The sequence below is a fragment of the Staurois parvus genome, unplaced genomic scaffold, assembly GCF_062004578.1.
Source record: "Staurois parvus isolate SC_StPar_1 unplaced genomic scaffold, SC_StPar_1.0 ptg000491l, whole genome shotgun sequence".
NCBI lineage: Eukaryota > Metazoa > Chordata > Amphibia > Anura > Ranidae > Staurois > Staurois parvus.
The window spans coordinates 1,229,057-1,243,325 of NW_028318287.1; the positions used below are offsets into that span (position 1 = coordinate 1,229,057).

The 14,269-nt window shown below is 44.1% G+C and overlaps 1 protein-coding gene across 10 annotated transcripts in view; it reads left to right on the forward strand.

Moving 5' to 3' along the window:
* Positions 1-14,269, forward strand: part of NFIA (nuclear factor I A) — a 535,857-nt gene that overhangs the window by 378,271 nt on the left and 143,317 nt on the right. For all 10 annotated transcript variants that reach the window (XM_089689685.1, XM_089689684.1, XM_089689680.1 and 7 more), the window contains exon 5: positions 12,877-12,994. In XM_089689685.1, coding sequence (XP_089545811.1) covers positions 12,877-12,994 — 118 coding nt within the window. The remainder of the gene's footprint in view (positions 1-12,876; positions 12,995-14,269) is intronic.

Genomic DNA, 14,269 nt, shown 5'->3' on the forward strand with positions numbered 1-14,269 from the left:
GGTGTCAGTGGGAGGAATAGTGTCCCATCATTGGTGTCAGTGGGAGGAAAAGTCCCATCATTGGTGTCAGTGGGAGGAATAGTGCCCCATCATTGGTATTAGTGGGAGGAATAGTGCCCCATCATTGGTATCAGTGGGAGGAATAGTGTCTCATCATTGGTGTCAGTGGGAGGAATAGTGCCCCATCATTGGTATCAGTGGGAGGAATAGTGCCCTATCATTTGTATTAGTGGGAGGAATAGTGCCCCATCATTGGTATCAGTGGGAGGAATAGTGCCCCATCATTGGTATTAGTGGGAGGAATAGTGCCCCACCATTGGTGTCAGTGGGAGCAATAGTGCCCCATCATTGGTGTCAGTGGGAGGAATAGTGCCCCATCATTGGTATCAGTGGGAGGAATAGTGCCTCATCATTGGTATCAGTGGGAGGAATAGTGCCCCATCATTGGTATCAATAGGAGGAATAGTGTCCCATCATTGATGTCAGTGACAGGAATAGTGTCCCATCATTGATGTCAGTGGGAGGAATAGTGCCCCATCATTGGTATCAGTGGGAGGAATAGTGCCCCATCATTGGTATCAGTGGGAGGAATAGTGCCCCATCATTGGTATCAGTGGGAGGAATAGTGCCCCATCATTGGTATCAGTGGGAGGAATAGTGCCCCATCATTGTGTCAGTGGGAGGAATAGTGCCCCATCATTGTGTCAGTGGGAGGAATAGTGCCCCATCATTGGTATTAGTGGGAGGAATAGTGCCCCATCATTGGTATTAGTGGGAGGAATCGTGCCCCATCATTGGTATCAGTGGGAGGAATAGCGCCCCATCATTGTGTCAGTGGGAGGAATAGTGCCCCATCATTGGTATCAGTGGGAAGAATAGTGCCCCATCATTGGTATCAGTGGGAGGAATAGTGCCCCATCATTGGTGTCAGTGGGAGGAATAGCACCCCATCATTGATGTCAGTGGGAGGAATAGTGCCCCATCATTGTGTCAGTGGGAGAAATAGTGCCCCATCATTGTGTCAGTGGGAGGAATAGTGCCCCATCATTGGTATCAGTGGGAGGAATAGTGCCCCATCATTGTGTCAGTGGGAGGAATAGTGCCCCATCATTGGTATCAGTGGGAGGAATAGTGCCCCATCATTGGTATTAGTGGGAGGAATAGTGCCCCATCATTGGTATCAGTGGGAGGAATAGTGCCCCATCATTGGTGCCAGTGGGAGGAATAGCGCCCCATCATTGTGTCAGTGGGAGGAATAGTGCCCCATCATTGGTATCAGTGGGAGGAATAGTGCCCCATCATTGGTGTCAGTGGGAGGAATAGCGCCCCATCATTGGTGTCAGTGGGAGGAATAGTGCCCCATCATTGTGTCAGTGGGAGGATTAGTGTCCCATCATTGGTAACAGTGGGAGGAATAGTGCCCCATCATTGTGTCAGTGGGAGGAATAGTGCCCCATCATTGGTGTCAGTGGGAGGAATAGTGCCCCATCATTGGTGTCAGTGGGAGGAATAGTGCCCCGTCATTGTGTCAGTGGGAGGAATAGTGCCCCATCATTGGTGTCAGTGGGAGGAATAGTGCTCCAAGGGCCAGATAAAAGCAAGCAGTTGGGTCCTCAGTTTGGAGACCACTGGCTTAGAACTTCTGGCAGTTTTGTATTGTTGCCAGTGACCTCCCTGTGACACCAGGACAAGAAATTATTATTATACAGGATTTATATCGCACCAACAGTTTGCACAGTGCTTTATAATATAACGAGAGACAATACAGCAAATTCAAAACAAGAGGGTTAGGAGGGCCCTGATCCTGGGAGCTTACAATCTAATAGAAGAATGGGCAGACAGAGGGTGTCATCTTATTTCTGCTGTACTAGTTTTCCAATTGCAGAGCAGACCCAGGAGGTGTGTTTGGTCAATGTAGCTCTGTCCTAGAAATGCACATTCCTGTAGGCCTCATTTCTGTCAGTTGTTGTAAATGTTTTTAGTGGGTCTGCAATAAGACACGAGTAGTTCCGTCTCCATCTCTGTCTCTCCCTCTCTTTATCCGGAATTCAAATAAGCTTTACCGTCAGGACTAAATCATTCTAGACTGTCAGGACTTGGGATGATATAGATGGAGAAGCCATGAGCCCAGGGACAGTCTGTCCCACCTTCTGCCTCTAAAAGGGACAGTACAGTATAGTATGTTCAGTGAGATCATAATGTCAGCTATTTACCTTCATTTTCGATGTGACATTCTAAATATTACAAGAAAAAAAAAACTGCTCTGGGTTTCAGAATTATTCAGATTTGTATCTTTACTTGATTTGTCTTTTGCATTTTTGCTGTTGCAATAAATAGATTTGTGGATCAGCCACTGGAGGGAGCAGACACTTAGTTCGCAGGCACTCTGCCTCTCTTCTTTACGACTGTTGAAATAATGTGCCGACCGCTATGGACTGATAGGAGAGATTGAGGAAATGTGCCCACCGCTATGGACTGATAGGAGAGATTGAGGAAATGTGCCGACCACTATGGACCGATAGGAGAGATTGAGGAAATGTGCCCACCGCTATGGACCGATAGGAGAGATTGAGGAAATGTGCCCACCGCTATGGACCGATAGGAGAGATTGAGGAAATGTGCGACCACTATGGACTGATAGGAGAGATTGAGGAAATGTGCGACCACTATGGACTGATAGGAGAGATTTATGGACTGATAGGAGAGATTGAGGAAATGTGTGACCGCTATGGACTGATAGGAGAGATTGAGGAAATATGCCGACCACTATGGTCTGATACGAGAGATTGAGGAAATGTGCGACCGCTATGGACTGATAGGAGAGATTTATGGACTGATAGGAGAGATTGAGGAAATGTGCGACCGCTATGGACTGATAGGAGAGATTGAGGAAATATGCCGACCACTATGGACTGATACGAGAGATTGAGGAAATGTGCGACCGCTATGGACTGATAGGAGAGATTGAGGAAATATGCCGACCACTATGGACTGATACGAGAGATTGAGGAAATGTGCGACCGCTATGAACTGATAGGAGAGATTGTGAAAAGGAGCAGTAAAGCAAAAACAACATATATCACCATAAAGCAGGAAGTCGATCCTGTGTGTGTAATGAGGAAATATGGCAGTGACTTGTACTTATAAATTCAAACTGTATATACATCATTTATAGGTCACTGAAAAGTTTAGTTTTCACATAAATATCTAAAAACATTGAAAAACATATACATTCCCTTCAATCACTTTGTCTTTATTTTGCTCTCTAACTTTATGTTTGTGAACTCTCATCTCTAAATCATAGCGTATCTTTTTCTTTCTTTCTTTCTTTCTTTCTTTTTCTTTCTTTCTTTCTTTCTTTCTTTCTTTCTTTCTTTCTTTCTTTCTTTCTTTCTTTCTTTCTTTCTTTCTTTCCTTTCTTTCTTTCCTTTCTTTCCTTTCTTTCCTTTTCTTTCCTTTTCTTTCCTTTCCTTTCCTTCTCCTTCTATTTGCCACTCCATCTCCTTAAAATTATATTCCATTGTCCAGCTGTTGTCCTCTCTATCTTTTTCCCCATCCCTTTCTCCTCCTATCTCTCTTTTTAAGTTTGCCTCTCTCTCCCTGTCTCTCCCCCCTCTCTCTCCCCGTCTGTCTCCCCCTGCCCCCATCTCTCTCTCTCTCTTTCTCTCTCTCTCTCTCTCTCTCTCTCTCTCTCCCTCTCTCGTCTCTCTTCCTCTATGTCCACGTCTTTCTCTCCCTGTCATTATATCTCTCTTTCTTTCTCTCTCTTTCTCTCCCTGCCCCCCCTCTCTCTCCCTGTCTCTCTCTCCCTCTCTTTCTCTCCCTGTCTCTCTCTCTTTCTCTCTCTCTCTTTCTCGTCCCCCTCTCTCTTTCTCTCCCTACCTCTCCCTCTCTTTCTCTCCCTGTCTCTCTCTCTCTTTCTCTCTCTCTGGAAGGGAGATGTCCTCAGTGCAGCTGATTTTTTCATAGCCATAAATTTTTGCTATTATGGAAAATGGTTTAATTTAATTACATTTCACCTTGGTACTGTACAAGCAGCCTGAAGTCTCATTCACCAGTGGCGGTGGCAGAGAGAGGCACAGTTATGCTAAGTAATTAAAATACTGTGCTGTAAGCATAGTATTTTAATGTATTACAGAAAAAAAATCCTACTGTTTTGTATGTAGAAATTTATGAAAATGTTATCGAGCTTGTTTAAACACAACGGATCCCACCACATCGTTCAGCTGTAGTGTTGAAAACTCTCTCGTGTACATGTCAGGGCTCTCACATAATGATCTTGTTTGTACTCTAATACATACAAGTCAGATATTTGAGCAAAAAGTTGATGGGAATTCTGCTTAAAGGGGTTCTCCGCTTTCTTCAGCTTATCGGGTAACCAAAGACTCTCATGTAAAGTGAAAACCCTCTTTCGGGCTGCTTGTTGGCGGAGGTGAAGGGGGACAGATGTTTCTGCTAGACATTATATTGCTACAAATGTAAAAAAGCATTTTAAAATGTTTATTCATATGAACACTTGGACCTTTACTGACTCTACAGTTCTTTAAATGCCAGTTGTGTCATTGCTTATTTATGTATTACAATATCAGCGGAAACTAGTTAAAAAATGTAATGCAAGAAACTGTTTGTGTGTATTATTACATCCAGCAAAATACAGAAGAGAACTCCATATGGGGCAAAAGGCTCAAACTCACACTGCCATTCTCAACCAGAGTCCCATGGAACCCCAGGGTTCTTCCAGATGTTAAAAGGGGGTTCCTTGAGCTGTGGCTAGTTGACCTCCCATTTGGTGGTGTAGGTCAGGGGTTTCAAACTGTGGCTCTCCCGCTGTTGCATAACTTCAGGTCCTATCATGCCTCGGCCTTTGGGAGTCATGCTTAAAACTATAAGCCTTGCAATGCCTCATGGGACTTGTAGTTCTGCAACAGCTGGAGGGCCACAGTTTGACATCCCTGGTGTAGGTATTGTTCCAGGGCCATTGCCTCTTGGCAGAACCAATAGCATGACACCATGATCTTTCCAGCTATCTGTAAGGGGGGCAGGGACATTCTTCCCACTGGCCACCAATGCAAAGTTCATGTTTCCCATTGACCCCCAATGAATTGGTTTTAGAAGGGGTTCCCCTATACCTTAAAAATGAGAAGGGGGGTTCCCATGGGGTAAAGAGGTTGGGAAAGGCTGACTTAGACATTCCTGTAGGTACAACACCAATATCAGATTCCAGTAGATGTGTAAATTTTACAAGGTGCTTATACAATCACCAGTCATTAAATAGTATTGCAATAGTAAATACTATTTATCCATCAATAAATGGTATCCCTGCAGAAGGGATACAGGGTTTCAACCCTTCCCTACTCCATCCTCAAGGGGAAAAAATGACTTTAGATCTAGTTCAAGCTTGCATTTACAAATCAATACCAAATAGGTTAACTGTTCAGGAAACAATGATAGGTAAGTGTTATTTCCTTCAAAAGGGCAAAAAAAGCAAATAATTTGCCAGTCAAATCTAGTGATTACACTATTAGGCCCATTATAAAATGTTAATATCCAGTGTTTAACTATTATAACTATGCATGCTTCCCTAAGGCAGAACTAAACTCTTAGGAATACTCACAGTCACCTTTCAGGAATATGGCGGTTACATTTCTCGCTGGCCACTGTTATCTTTTCCCTGGTTACTTCTGGGTGTTAAGTTTCCAACCTCTTGGTTGGCCCGTGGTAGAATAACATCATCCCACACATGCACATGCGAGTTAGTCATTCCGGCACAGCCGGATTATGCCAGGAATACACACCAAGCTGCACATGCACGCGTTGGTGTGCATACAGTAGAAGACTGCGAGCCACCAGGTAGGTGTTTCCTATTACAGAAGAGACATTGCATGTTTTTCTGCAATAAAGAGCTGCTCCCAGTTTTTAATACTTTCATTTTAAGTTTAGTTCCACTTTAAACTGGTTGTAAAGGCTGAAGGTTTTTCACCTTAATGCATTATGGTAAAAAACCTTCTATGGTTGGCTGTCCCCTCCCCCCAAATACTTACCTGAGACTGATGTTGATCCAGCGCTGTGCCAGTCAGCCGCCCCGCTGCTCTTTCTCTCCCTCCTCACTGGACTCAATGAGAGCAGCAGGAGCCATTGGCTCCTACTGCTGTCAATAAAATCCAGTGATGAGGGGGCAGGGCTTAGCTGCTCTGTGTGTCAATGGACACACAGAGCATGGCTTGGGATCGAGCCTCCAAGTGTGCCACCATAAGAAGAGACTTCCTATGGTGGCACACAGAAAAGAGGAAGAGCCCAGAGTCCTGGTGGGGGACCCCAGAAGAAGAGGATCGGGGCTCCTCTATACAAAACCATTGCATAGAGCAGGTAACTAACATGTTTTGTTTTTTTGTTTTTTTAAAGTTAACTTTACTATCACTTTATAAACGTAAATGACATGGTCTAGCAGCCAATCACCAAACGGAGGAAGCGGAGTGAGTCACATGCTCTCCTACACCTGGAAGTACCGGGTATTTTCATCATTTCTATAAGCTGAACAGAGTGATAGGTGAGCAAAGGGAAGGAAAGTCCTGGTCAAAGCACAGGCTCAAGTTAAACCGACACATTTCAAGGATTGGGCACTCTCCTCGTCGGGGCTGATCCACTGAAGTGGTTTATTAGCCTCAGATGAAGGTTTAGGTAGGAGATAGTACTATGCAGGTCCTGCTGGAAAGATTCTAATAAACTTTTTTTATATGAGCAAAGCTGATTATAATCAAAAGACTGCTGGACAGTCCAAATGCTGCGGCTGCCGGTTTTTCTGATTGCAAGCAGCTTTGCTCATATGAATTTTATTACAATGGTTCCAGGATTGCACACCTACTTAATCCTCCATCTGGGACAGATAGCCCATTCCAACTGACCAGCCCCGGTGATGAGGGTTCACGACCCTTGAAATGCATTTGTTTAAGATCTTTGTCCAATGAAGTTTTTTCTCCTTCGTTGGATATCAGCATTCTTTACTTTTCTGCTTAGGTGTCTATTCTTCAAGTCTATCTTTAGCTAAAACTGTTCTTCTAGTTATCGATGGCGAAGGAAGGGTGAGAACCCCTTTGAGGTTTTTATTGCTGTATACCCTTTTCTATGACTGTCCTGGCGACCATTATTAGTTTAAAGAAGAACTCCGGGATAGGCAAAAAAAATCACCCATTAGTACACCCTCCCTACAAAAAACACTAAACAGTTAATAACATTTTGAAAATCCTTGCTATTTTGGAGAAATGTCTAATTGGATTTTCATGACCTCATCCCTGTAATTTAAAAGATAACAGCCTCTGCTCTGCCAAGGAGGAGGTGTAACAGTCGGGATTACATCACATCCTCTCCTCTCTCTCTGCAGTAAATGGAAACTACAGTTCCCATCAACCACAGGGAATTGTAGTGAATGTGGGCGGGTACACTAGTCCTGTACATGTTGAATGTTTCTGAGAGTCTCGGTCCGCCCTCCACTGCAAGTGGAGCTGAATGACATCACTGCTTCCTGGAGAAAGAACTACAGAAGGGATGTGCGAAGACCAGTGGCTGGGGGAATAGGAGGTACAGCAGCCACTGGTCTTACAAACAGGAAATCAAAAAGTATGAACAGTTTGATTCAAAAACAAATAGGCTATTTCAGAGTAACTACTGAGTGAACCTGAAGATGGATGACATATTCAGTGAAGGTCGGAAATCATGTAAAGACGTTTTTGCACAGAGTTCTGCTTTAAGGATTCGGGATAAAAAAAATATACAGTCACCAGTACAGAAGGTGAAAGGAGATCTTATTTATTCTGAAGTCAACTGTCTAAGGGCTGGTACACACCACATGCAGTCCATTGTGGGAGGGGTTTTCTGCCTTAAAAACGCTTGGAAAGTAGGTTATATGGTTTCCAATGGCATAGTTTACCCCAGAGCAGTCAGTTCCAGTGTGTTCAATTTCCAGAAAAAAAAGTAGAACATATTGCATTTTTTCTTCACTGAACTGTATTGGAAGGCATCAAAAATACACGTCCTTATTTAAGGTGAACAAAGAGGGGGGGAAATGCACCTGAACGCATAAAAAACGCACCAGAAATCACCAAAAACACGCATGCAGAAACTTATTCGGACTGTATTCCCATGGTGTGATCCGGCAGAGGATTTCCTCTTACTGCCTGAATGACTTCAGAATAGGAAGGGAAGAGAAATCTCCTCAGTGGGACACAAACCATAAAATGACAAAGGTTTTAACCCTTCCTTAAGCTGCCCATACATTATACAATTTTCATAATCAATGTCCTTTACATTTACCTTCAACTCTGTAGTGTAAGGGCCTGCCTGATTGCATACAAATTGAAAGTGTTTAGGTCTGACCTCATATTATATGGTTTTGTAAATCTCTACCAACATGTGAAACGTGAACGACCAGTGTAGTTCTAAGTTAATAAAAAAAAGTTATGGCCACTTTTGCATTACTTTCGGTACAGCTCTGGAGTCAAATTTGTCTTCTTTTTTAATTGGCGCAGTAGGGGGGGTGAGGCAGTTGAGTCATAAAAAAAAAGTGGAGATGGGTTTTAAGTGAGCCCAGCCATGACCGTTTCTCTTGCTAGCTGGTGAATGAGGTGTGGGTATCCCGGGCTGTACAGATGACAGCGGCAGGCTGCAGTGATGAAGAAGCACACTGGGCGTCTATTAGGAGTGGGAGTGCGTCTGTGCTCTCCGTACTGCAGCCATCCACTTTGATTGATTTCCATTCATGTCAGACTGACTGCAATGTGGTCATTTTTCTCAGCCATAACCGCTCAGTACTGCAGCAGTCTGCTGTCTACAGGCTGGCTGAATTATGGCTGTCCGTATCTGTGTTACCTTTTACACAAATTACTACACAGCTTCCTTTCTTCATGCAAATTCATCAGTTTTACGGCCTTCTGGGGCTGCTGTCAGAAGGGCAAAAATGATTCACAGATTTTCGGTTAAAGGGAATCCATAATATATTTGATATTTTAATATAATATTATATATATATATATATATATATATATATATATATATATATACACATACAGTATACTGTATAGTCAGATTGATGAGAGACAGTCAACATTGTGCAAATCTGTCTGAAATCAGTCTTATTAATTATATTAATTAATATTATAAACTTTTATATAATTATACAGACTCACTTTTCTCAGAGAATAAGTGCAGGTACAACCCCCTTCCGGGTCACCCCTTGCCTCCGCCCCACCTAACCACCTCCGAATACCATCCCTTAGTTGCACCCTCTACCAACCTCACAGGACCGCCCCTTTTAGAGAACACAGAACCAAATGTAATTTTGCAATGCTAAGTCATTTGCATGGAGTTTGTTATTATTATTATTATTATACAGGATTTATATGGCGCCAACAGTTTGCTCAGCGCTTTACAATATAACGGGAGACAATACAGCAACAATACAGTTCAATACAAGAGGGATAGGATGGCCCTGATCCTCGGAGCTTACAATCTAGGAGATATTGATAGCAAGGAAGGCAGTAAAATAAACCCCCTGCAACCAGGAATAATATACCCCCTCCAGCAACAGTAGATCTACCAGCAGCCAGCATTAAAGTAAAGGCTTAAGGTTTTTCACCTTCAGGCATTCTATGCCTGAAGGTGAAAAACCTTCTGTGTGCAGCATCCCCCTCAGCCCCCCCTAATACTTACCTGAGCCCCATCATGATCCAGCAATGTGAATGACAGCCTCGGCTGTCCCGGGTCTCTGCCTCCTCATTGGCTGAGACAGCAAGCGGGAGCTATTGTCCCCCGCTGCTGTCAATCATAGCCAGTCAGCTAATGAGGAGAGAGAGGGGCAGAGCTAAGCTGCGGCTCTCTGTGTGAATGGACTAACGGAGCAGCGGGTGCCCCCATAGCAAGCTGCTTGCTGTGGGGGCACCTGACAGGAGGGAGGAGTAAGGAAAGCCTGCGGGGGACCCGAGAAGAGGAGGATCCGGGCCAATCTGTGCAAAACCACTAGACACAATAGGTAAGTATAGACATGTTTGTTATCCCCCCCCCAAAAAAATGAATCACTGTAATAGACCCCTCCCTCAAAAGTAGATCTCTCCCAGCAACCTAGGATTCCCCGCCTGCAGCAACAGTAGACCCCCTCAGCAATAATAGATCCCCCACCAGAAACAAAAGACCTCCCCAGCAGTAATATATCTCCCCCTCACAGTAATAGAATCCTCCCCTAGCAACAATAGATGTTCCAGAATCCAGCATCAGTAGACCCTTCAGCACACCCCAGAACCCCTTGGCATTACATACTTTTAGTGCTGGACGTGCCGGTGCTGCATTCCCCCGCGTTCCTGCTGAAAAACAGGCCAGTACAGATTTAGAATTCCCTTATTATTTAGAATAGTTTGCTTTGTCTCTTTGTTTTGGACTCTTCATCCTATGTTGGTGGGGTGGGGGGTCAGAGGTCACAAGAAGTTTAACAGTTCCTGCCTTGTACACTCACTTATCATACTGCCTCTCAGCTCCTGGGTGTGTAACATTTCAGGTCAGGCATAATTGTATTTATTCTTTATTTAAAGCTGTTCAAAGTACAGAATTTAGACAGCGTTTCAGAAGGCACGGGGCGGGGATCTGATGTCACACACTGCACAGCATAAACCAGGAAGCTCAGTGTGATATGAGACCTGAGTGGGAAACGAACGCACCTCTCTCTACACAGTCTCATAGGGAAACCTGCACAGCTGAGGCTGTCAATCACCTGCTGTGTGTTGGAGGGGTTAAAGCAACTCCCGGGATTTTCTGGTGTCGGCATAGACTTTCACACGATACTGCAGAAGGATATGCTTTGCTCATTTTTCATTTCAGAGGTTTACAATCACTTTAAAGGGTTCACCAAAACACACATCAACACCTTCGTTTTCCACCACAAACAATCAGAACCGATGTAAGCAACACCAGTATCACACATTATCACACGCACAACTAAAAAGATAACATAACATTGCATTTCTTGTTATCTGGTGTCTCATGAGTTCTTTTGTCTCTGAGGGGAACATCGTTTGGCTAGGTATAGTGTCTGGTGAAAAACTTTTTTTTTACCTGTTTAACTGGGGAAACCCTAAAAGCAGAAAGGGTGAAGGGTAAAGTTTTACATGGAATCCAAGCACCATGGTGGGACACATTTGGGCGAGGTTAATGTGAACTGAGGGAGGAATCAGTTCTTTGACGTTTCCTTTATCTCTGCTGTGCTATATTCCCTATGCAACTTTACAAAAGGTCCATTTTCCTAAAAAAGCAAATTTTTTAGCAGCCTTTGTCAACCAGGATTCCTTCACAGGTTGCTAGGAGTTCCTTGAGCTGTGGCTGGTGGACTTTCATTTTGACGGTATCTGCATAGTTCCAGTAGGACACCAATTTTTTTTTTTCTGTAAGGGTTGCATTGTTCCTGTTGACCACCACTGTAGGGTGCCAACCAGGGGCGGACTGACAAATCATGGGGCCCCCGGGCAATAGGGGATCATGAGGCCCCTGTGTCCTTGCCCAAACTCAAAAAAAACTATGAAAAAGGTACCAGGGGCATCTCATAGGGCCCCCTACTGACCCCAGGCCCTCGGGCAGTGCCCGATTTTCCAAATGGTCAGTCCGCCCCTGGTGCCAACTACTCCTGTTGAATTGGTTTTAGCAAGCGTTCCCTTGTGACCTGAAATATATTTTGGGGGGTTCTTCCAGGCTAAAAGGGCTGAGAAAGGCTGTTTTATAGAATGCCATATTTCCAATAGTCATCAGACATGTAAGGATTCAGAAAAATATAGGCCATTGAGTCTAAAAAGCTTCAAGTGGGGGAAGAAGGTGGAACAGTATCCCGTGACAGGAGTCTAAAGTCTGTGAAAAGTCAAGCTGCACAGAAATATAAAAAATAAAAATAAATATAAAAAATAGTAAAGTTGAATTGGTATCAACCACATAAACATTTGTTATGTCCAATAGTGACCAAAAAAACTTTTATATGTGCAAAGAATTAGTCCTCCATGAAAAAGATAGAGTAACTTCATTCCCCTTTGAATTAAACAAATGAATGAATCTCTTCACTCTTCCATTAATACCACCAGGATACCACTTCACCAGAAATGAAAGATAAGATGCGGGCTTACCAAGTAGAAAGGACCCCCTTATTTAGAAGGGTCAATAAGCGCTCTTAGTTCCCAACCTCAGTAGCAACTCTCAACACAGGACCCAGCTCCGTTTCAGTATAAAGCTCCTCAGATGAGTAGTATGTATAGCATAGCAATTAAAATCATGTAAGAAGATAAACTTTGCTCATAGTGTAGGTATCTCCAAACACCATTTAATAGGCATAAAACCACACTTACAAACATGTGCATATCAGTATATTCACCAAGCCGGCAAAAACAACATCAACTTCTGGTTCACTTCCTGTCCGCAATGACTTCACAAGGGAGGCTCCGCCCAACGTGTTTCGTCATAAACAAACGTCTTCCGGGGCTAGAGTTACTTTATCTTTTTCATGGAGGACTATTTCTTTGCACATATAAAAGTTTTTTGGTCACTATTTTTTGGACATTACAAGTGTTTGATATTTGATTATGTATTAGCGCAACTTATTATCCCTTTTTTTTTATTACAGAGGATATCCTCTTTTGTGTTGGCTGCTCAGAGTTTATTTAGTTTATGCACTTTTTTGCGTGGTTTCCAGTTTATGTATAAGGTTGAGAAGAATTTTTGACTTAACAAACTGTTCCTAGTTGCGGGGTTCTGTGCAATTATAAAGCAATGCCCACGATTTGTGGCTAATAACAGGTAGGGAACTTTTTTTGATTTAGCTAAAACTTAAACTTGTTTCCATCCCCTCTTGTTTTCCAGCACCCATAGCTGCAGGAACGGGTCCGAATTTCCCCATTTCAGATCTGGACAGCTCTTCATATTACAGCATGAGCCCCGGAGCAATGAGAAGGTCACTCCCCAGTACCTCCTCCACCAGGTGAGTAGAGCCCTGAAGATCATGGACGTACACTATTGTAAATTGCTGTGTGTGTGTATGTATGTGTGTTTTTAATAAGACGCTCCAAATTTAGAATCCTTTAAAATAGTTTTAAGAGTTATTCTTACAAATATCTCATAAAACTAACAATGAGCATTAAATGGTAGTCGGATTTGCAGATTCAGAGACTTTTTTTCTCCGACCTGCATGTGGCACCATTCTTTCTAATATAAAGGTCATTGCTGTGTCTTAGAGATGTTTCATTCAGACGTTATTACGTTGTATAATAAAGTCATCTTTTTATCACTGCTTGCCATGAGCATAAATAACTCCATAGTCAAAGAGTGACAGAGATCCAACATTAAGAGCTCTACATACTCATAGGCAGGAATAAATCTGGATAGCTATCGATAGTCAGACTTATTGAAATGTGTTGGAAGTGGGATTGAGTGACGTCACCGGCAGGGAGATTTGAACTTAGAGCAGTGTTTTTCACATGGATGTCTACCCAGTGGTGTATTTAGGTTCCGTGCTGTCCTAGGCAACACAAAAATTGGCTCCACCCCTCCACAGAGAGACCCTAACACCGACAAACACCCCCTTTCCCCACGAAGAGATCCTGACACCGACCAACACCCCTCTCCCCCATAGAGAGACCATGACACCGACCAACACCCCCCCTCCCCCACAAAGAGAGCCTGACATTGACCAACACCCCCCTCCCCCATAGAGAGACCATGACACCAACCAGCACCCCCCTTCCCCCACAAAGAGAGCCTGACATTGACCAACAACACCCCAGCCCCCGCCCCCACCCAAGAGAGCCTTCCACTACCACCGCCCCCCATACACTGGCAACCCCCCCCCCCCCCCACTGAGAGAGAGGACACTCACCTTCACAGCTCCAGGCATCCCCGGGAACAAGAGTCAGGCTCTGTATACACCATCAAGCAGCCCACAGCCTCTCTCAGATTCCACCTGGTCCCCACGCTGCGCGTGTCCCTTCTTCCATTCCTTCTATCGGGGGGCGGCGCTGCCCCCCTGAAAAATGCCGCTGCCCCCATGAAAAATGCCGCCCTAAGCAAATGCCTTGTTTGCCTTGTGGTAAATACACCCCTGTGTCTACCTGTCACGTACCTTAGATAGTGAGCCTGACGTGAAGAGGCAGGCCTCCTGTACAGCTCCGGCTCGAGGGCCACTGGTAGCACAGTGAGGTACGAGTGCCTGTGATCAGTCCAGTAGTAGGTGCGGGAGTGGAAGTCCACAGACAGGTGA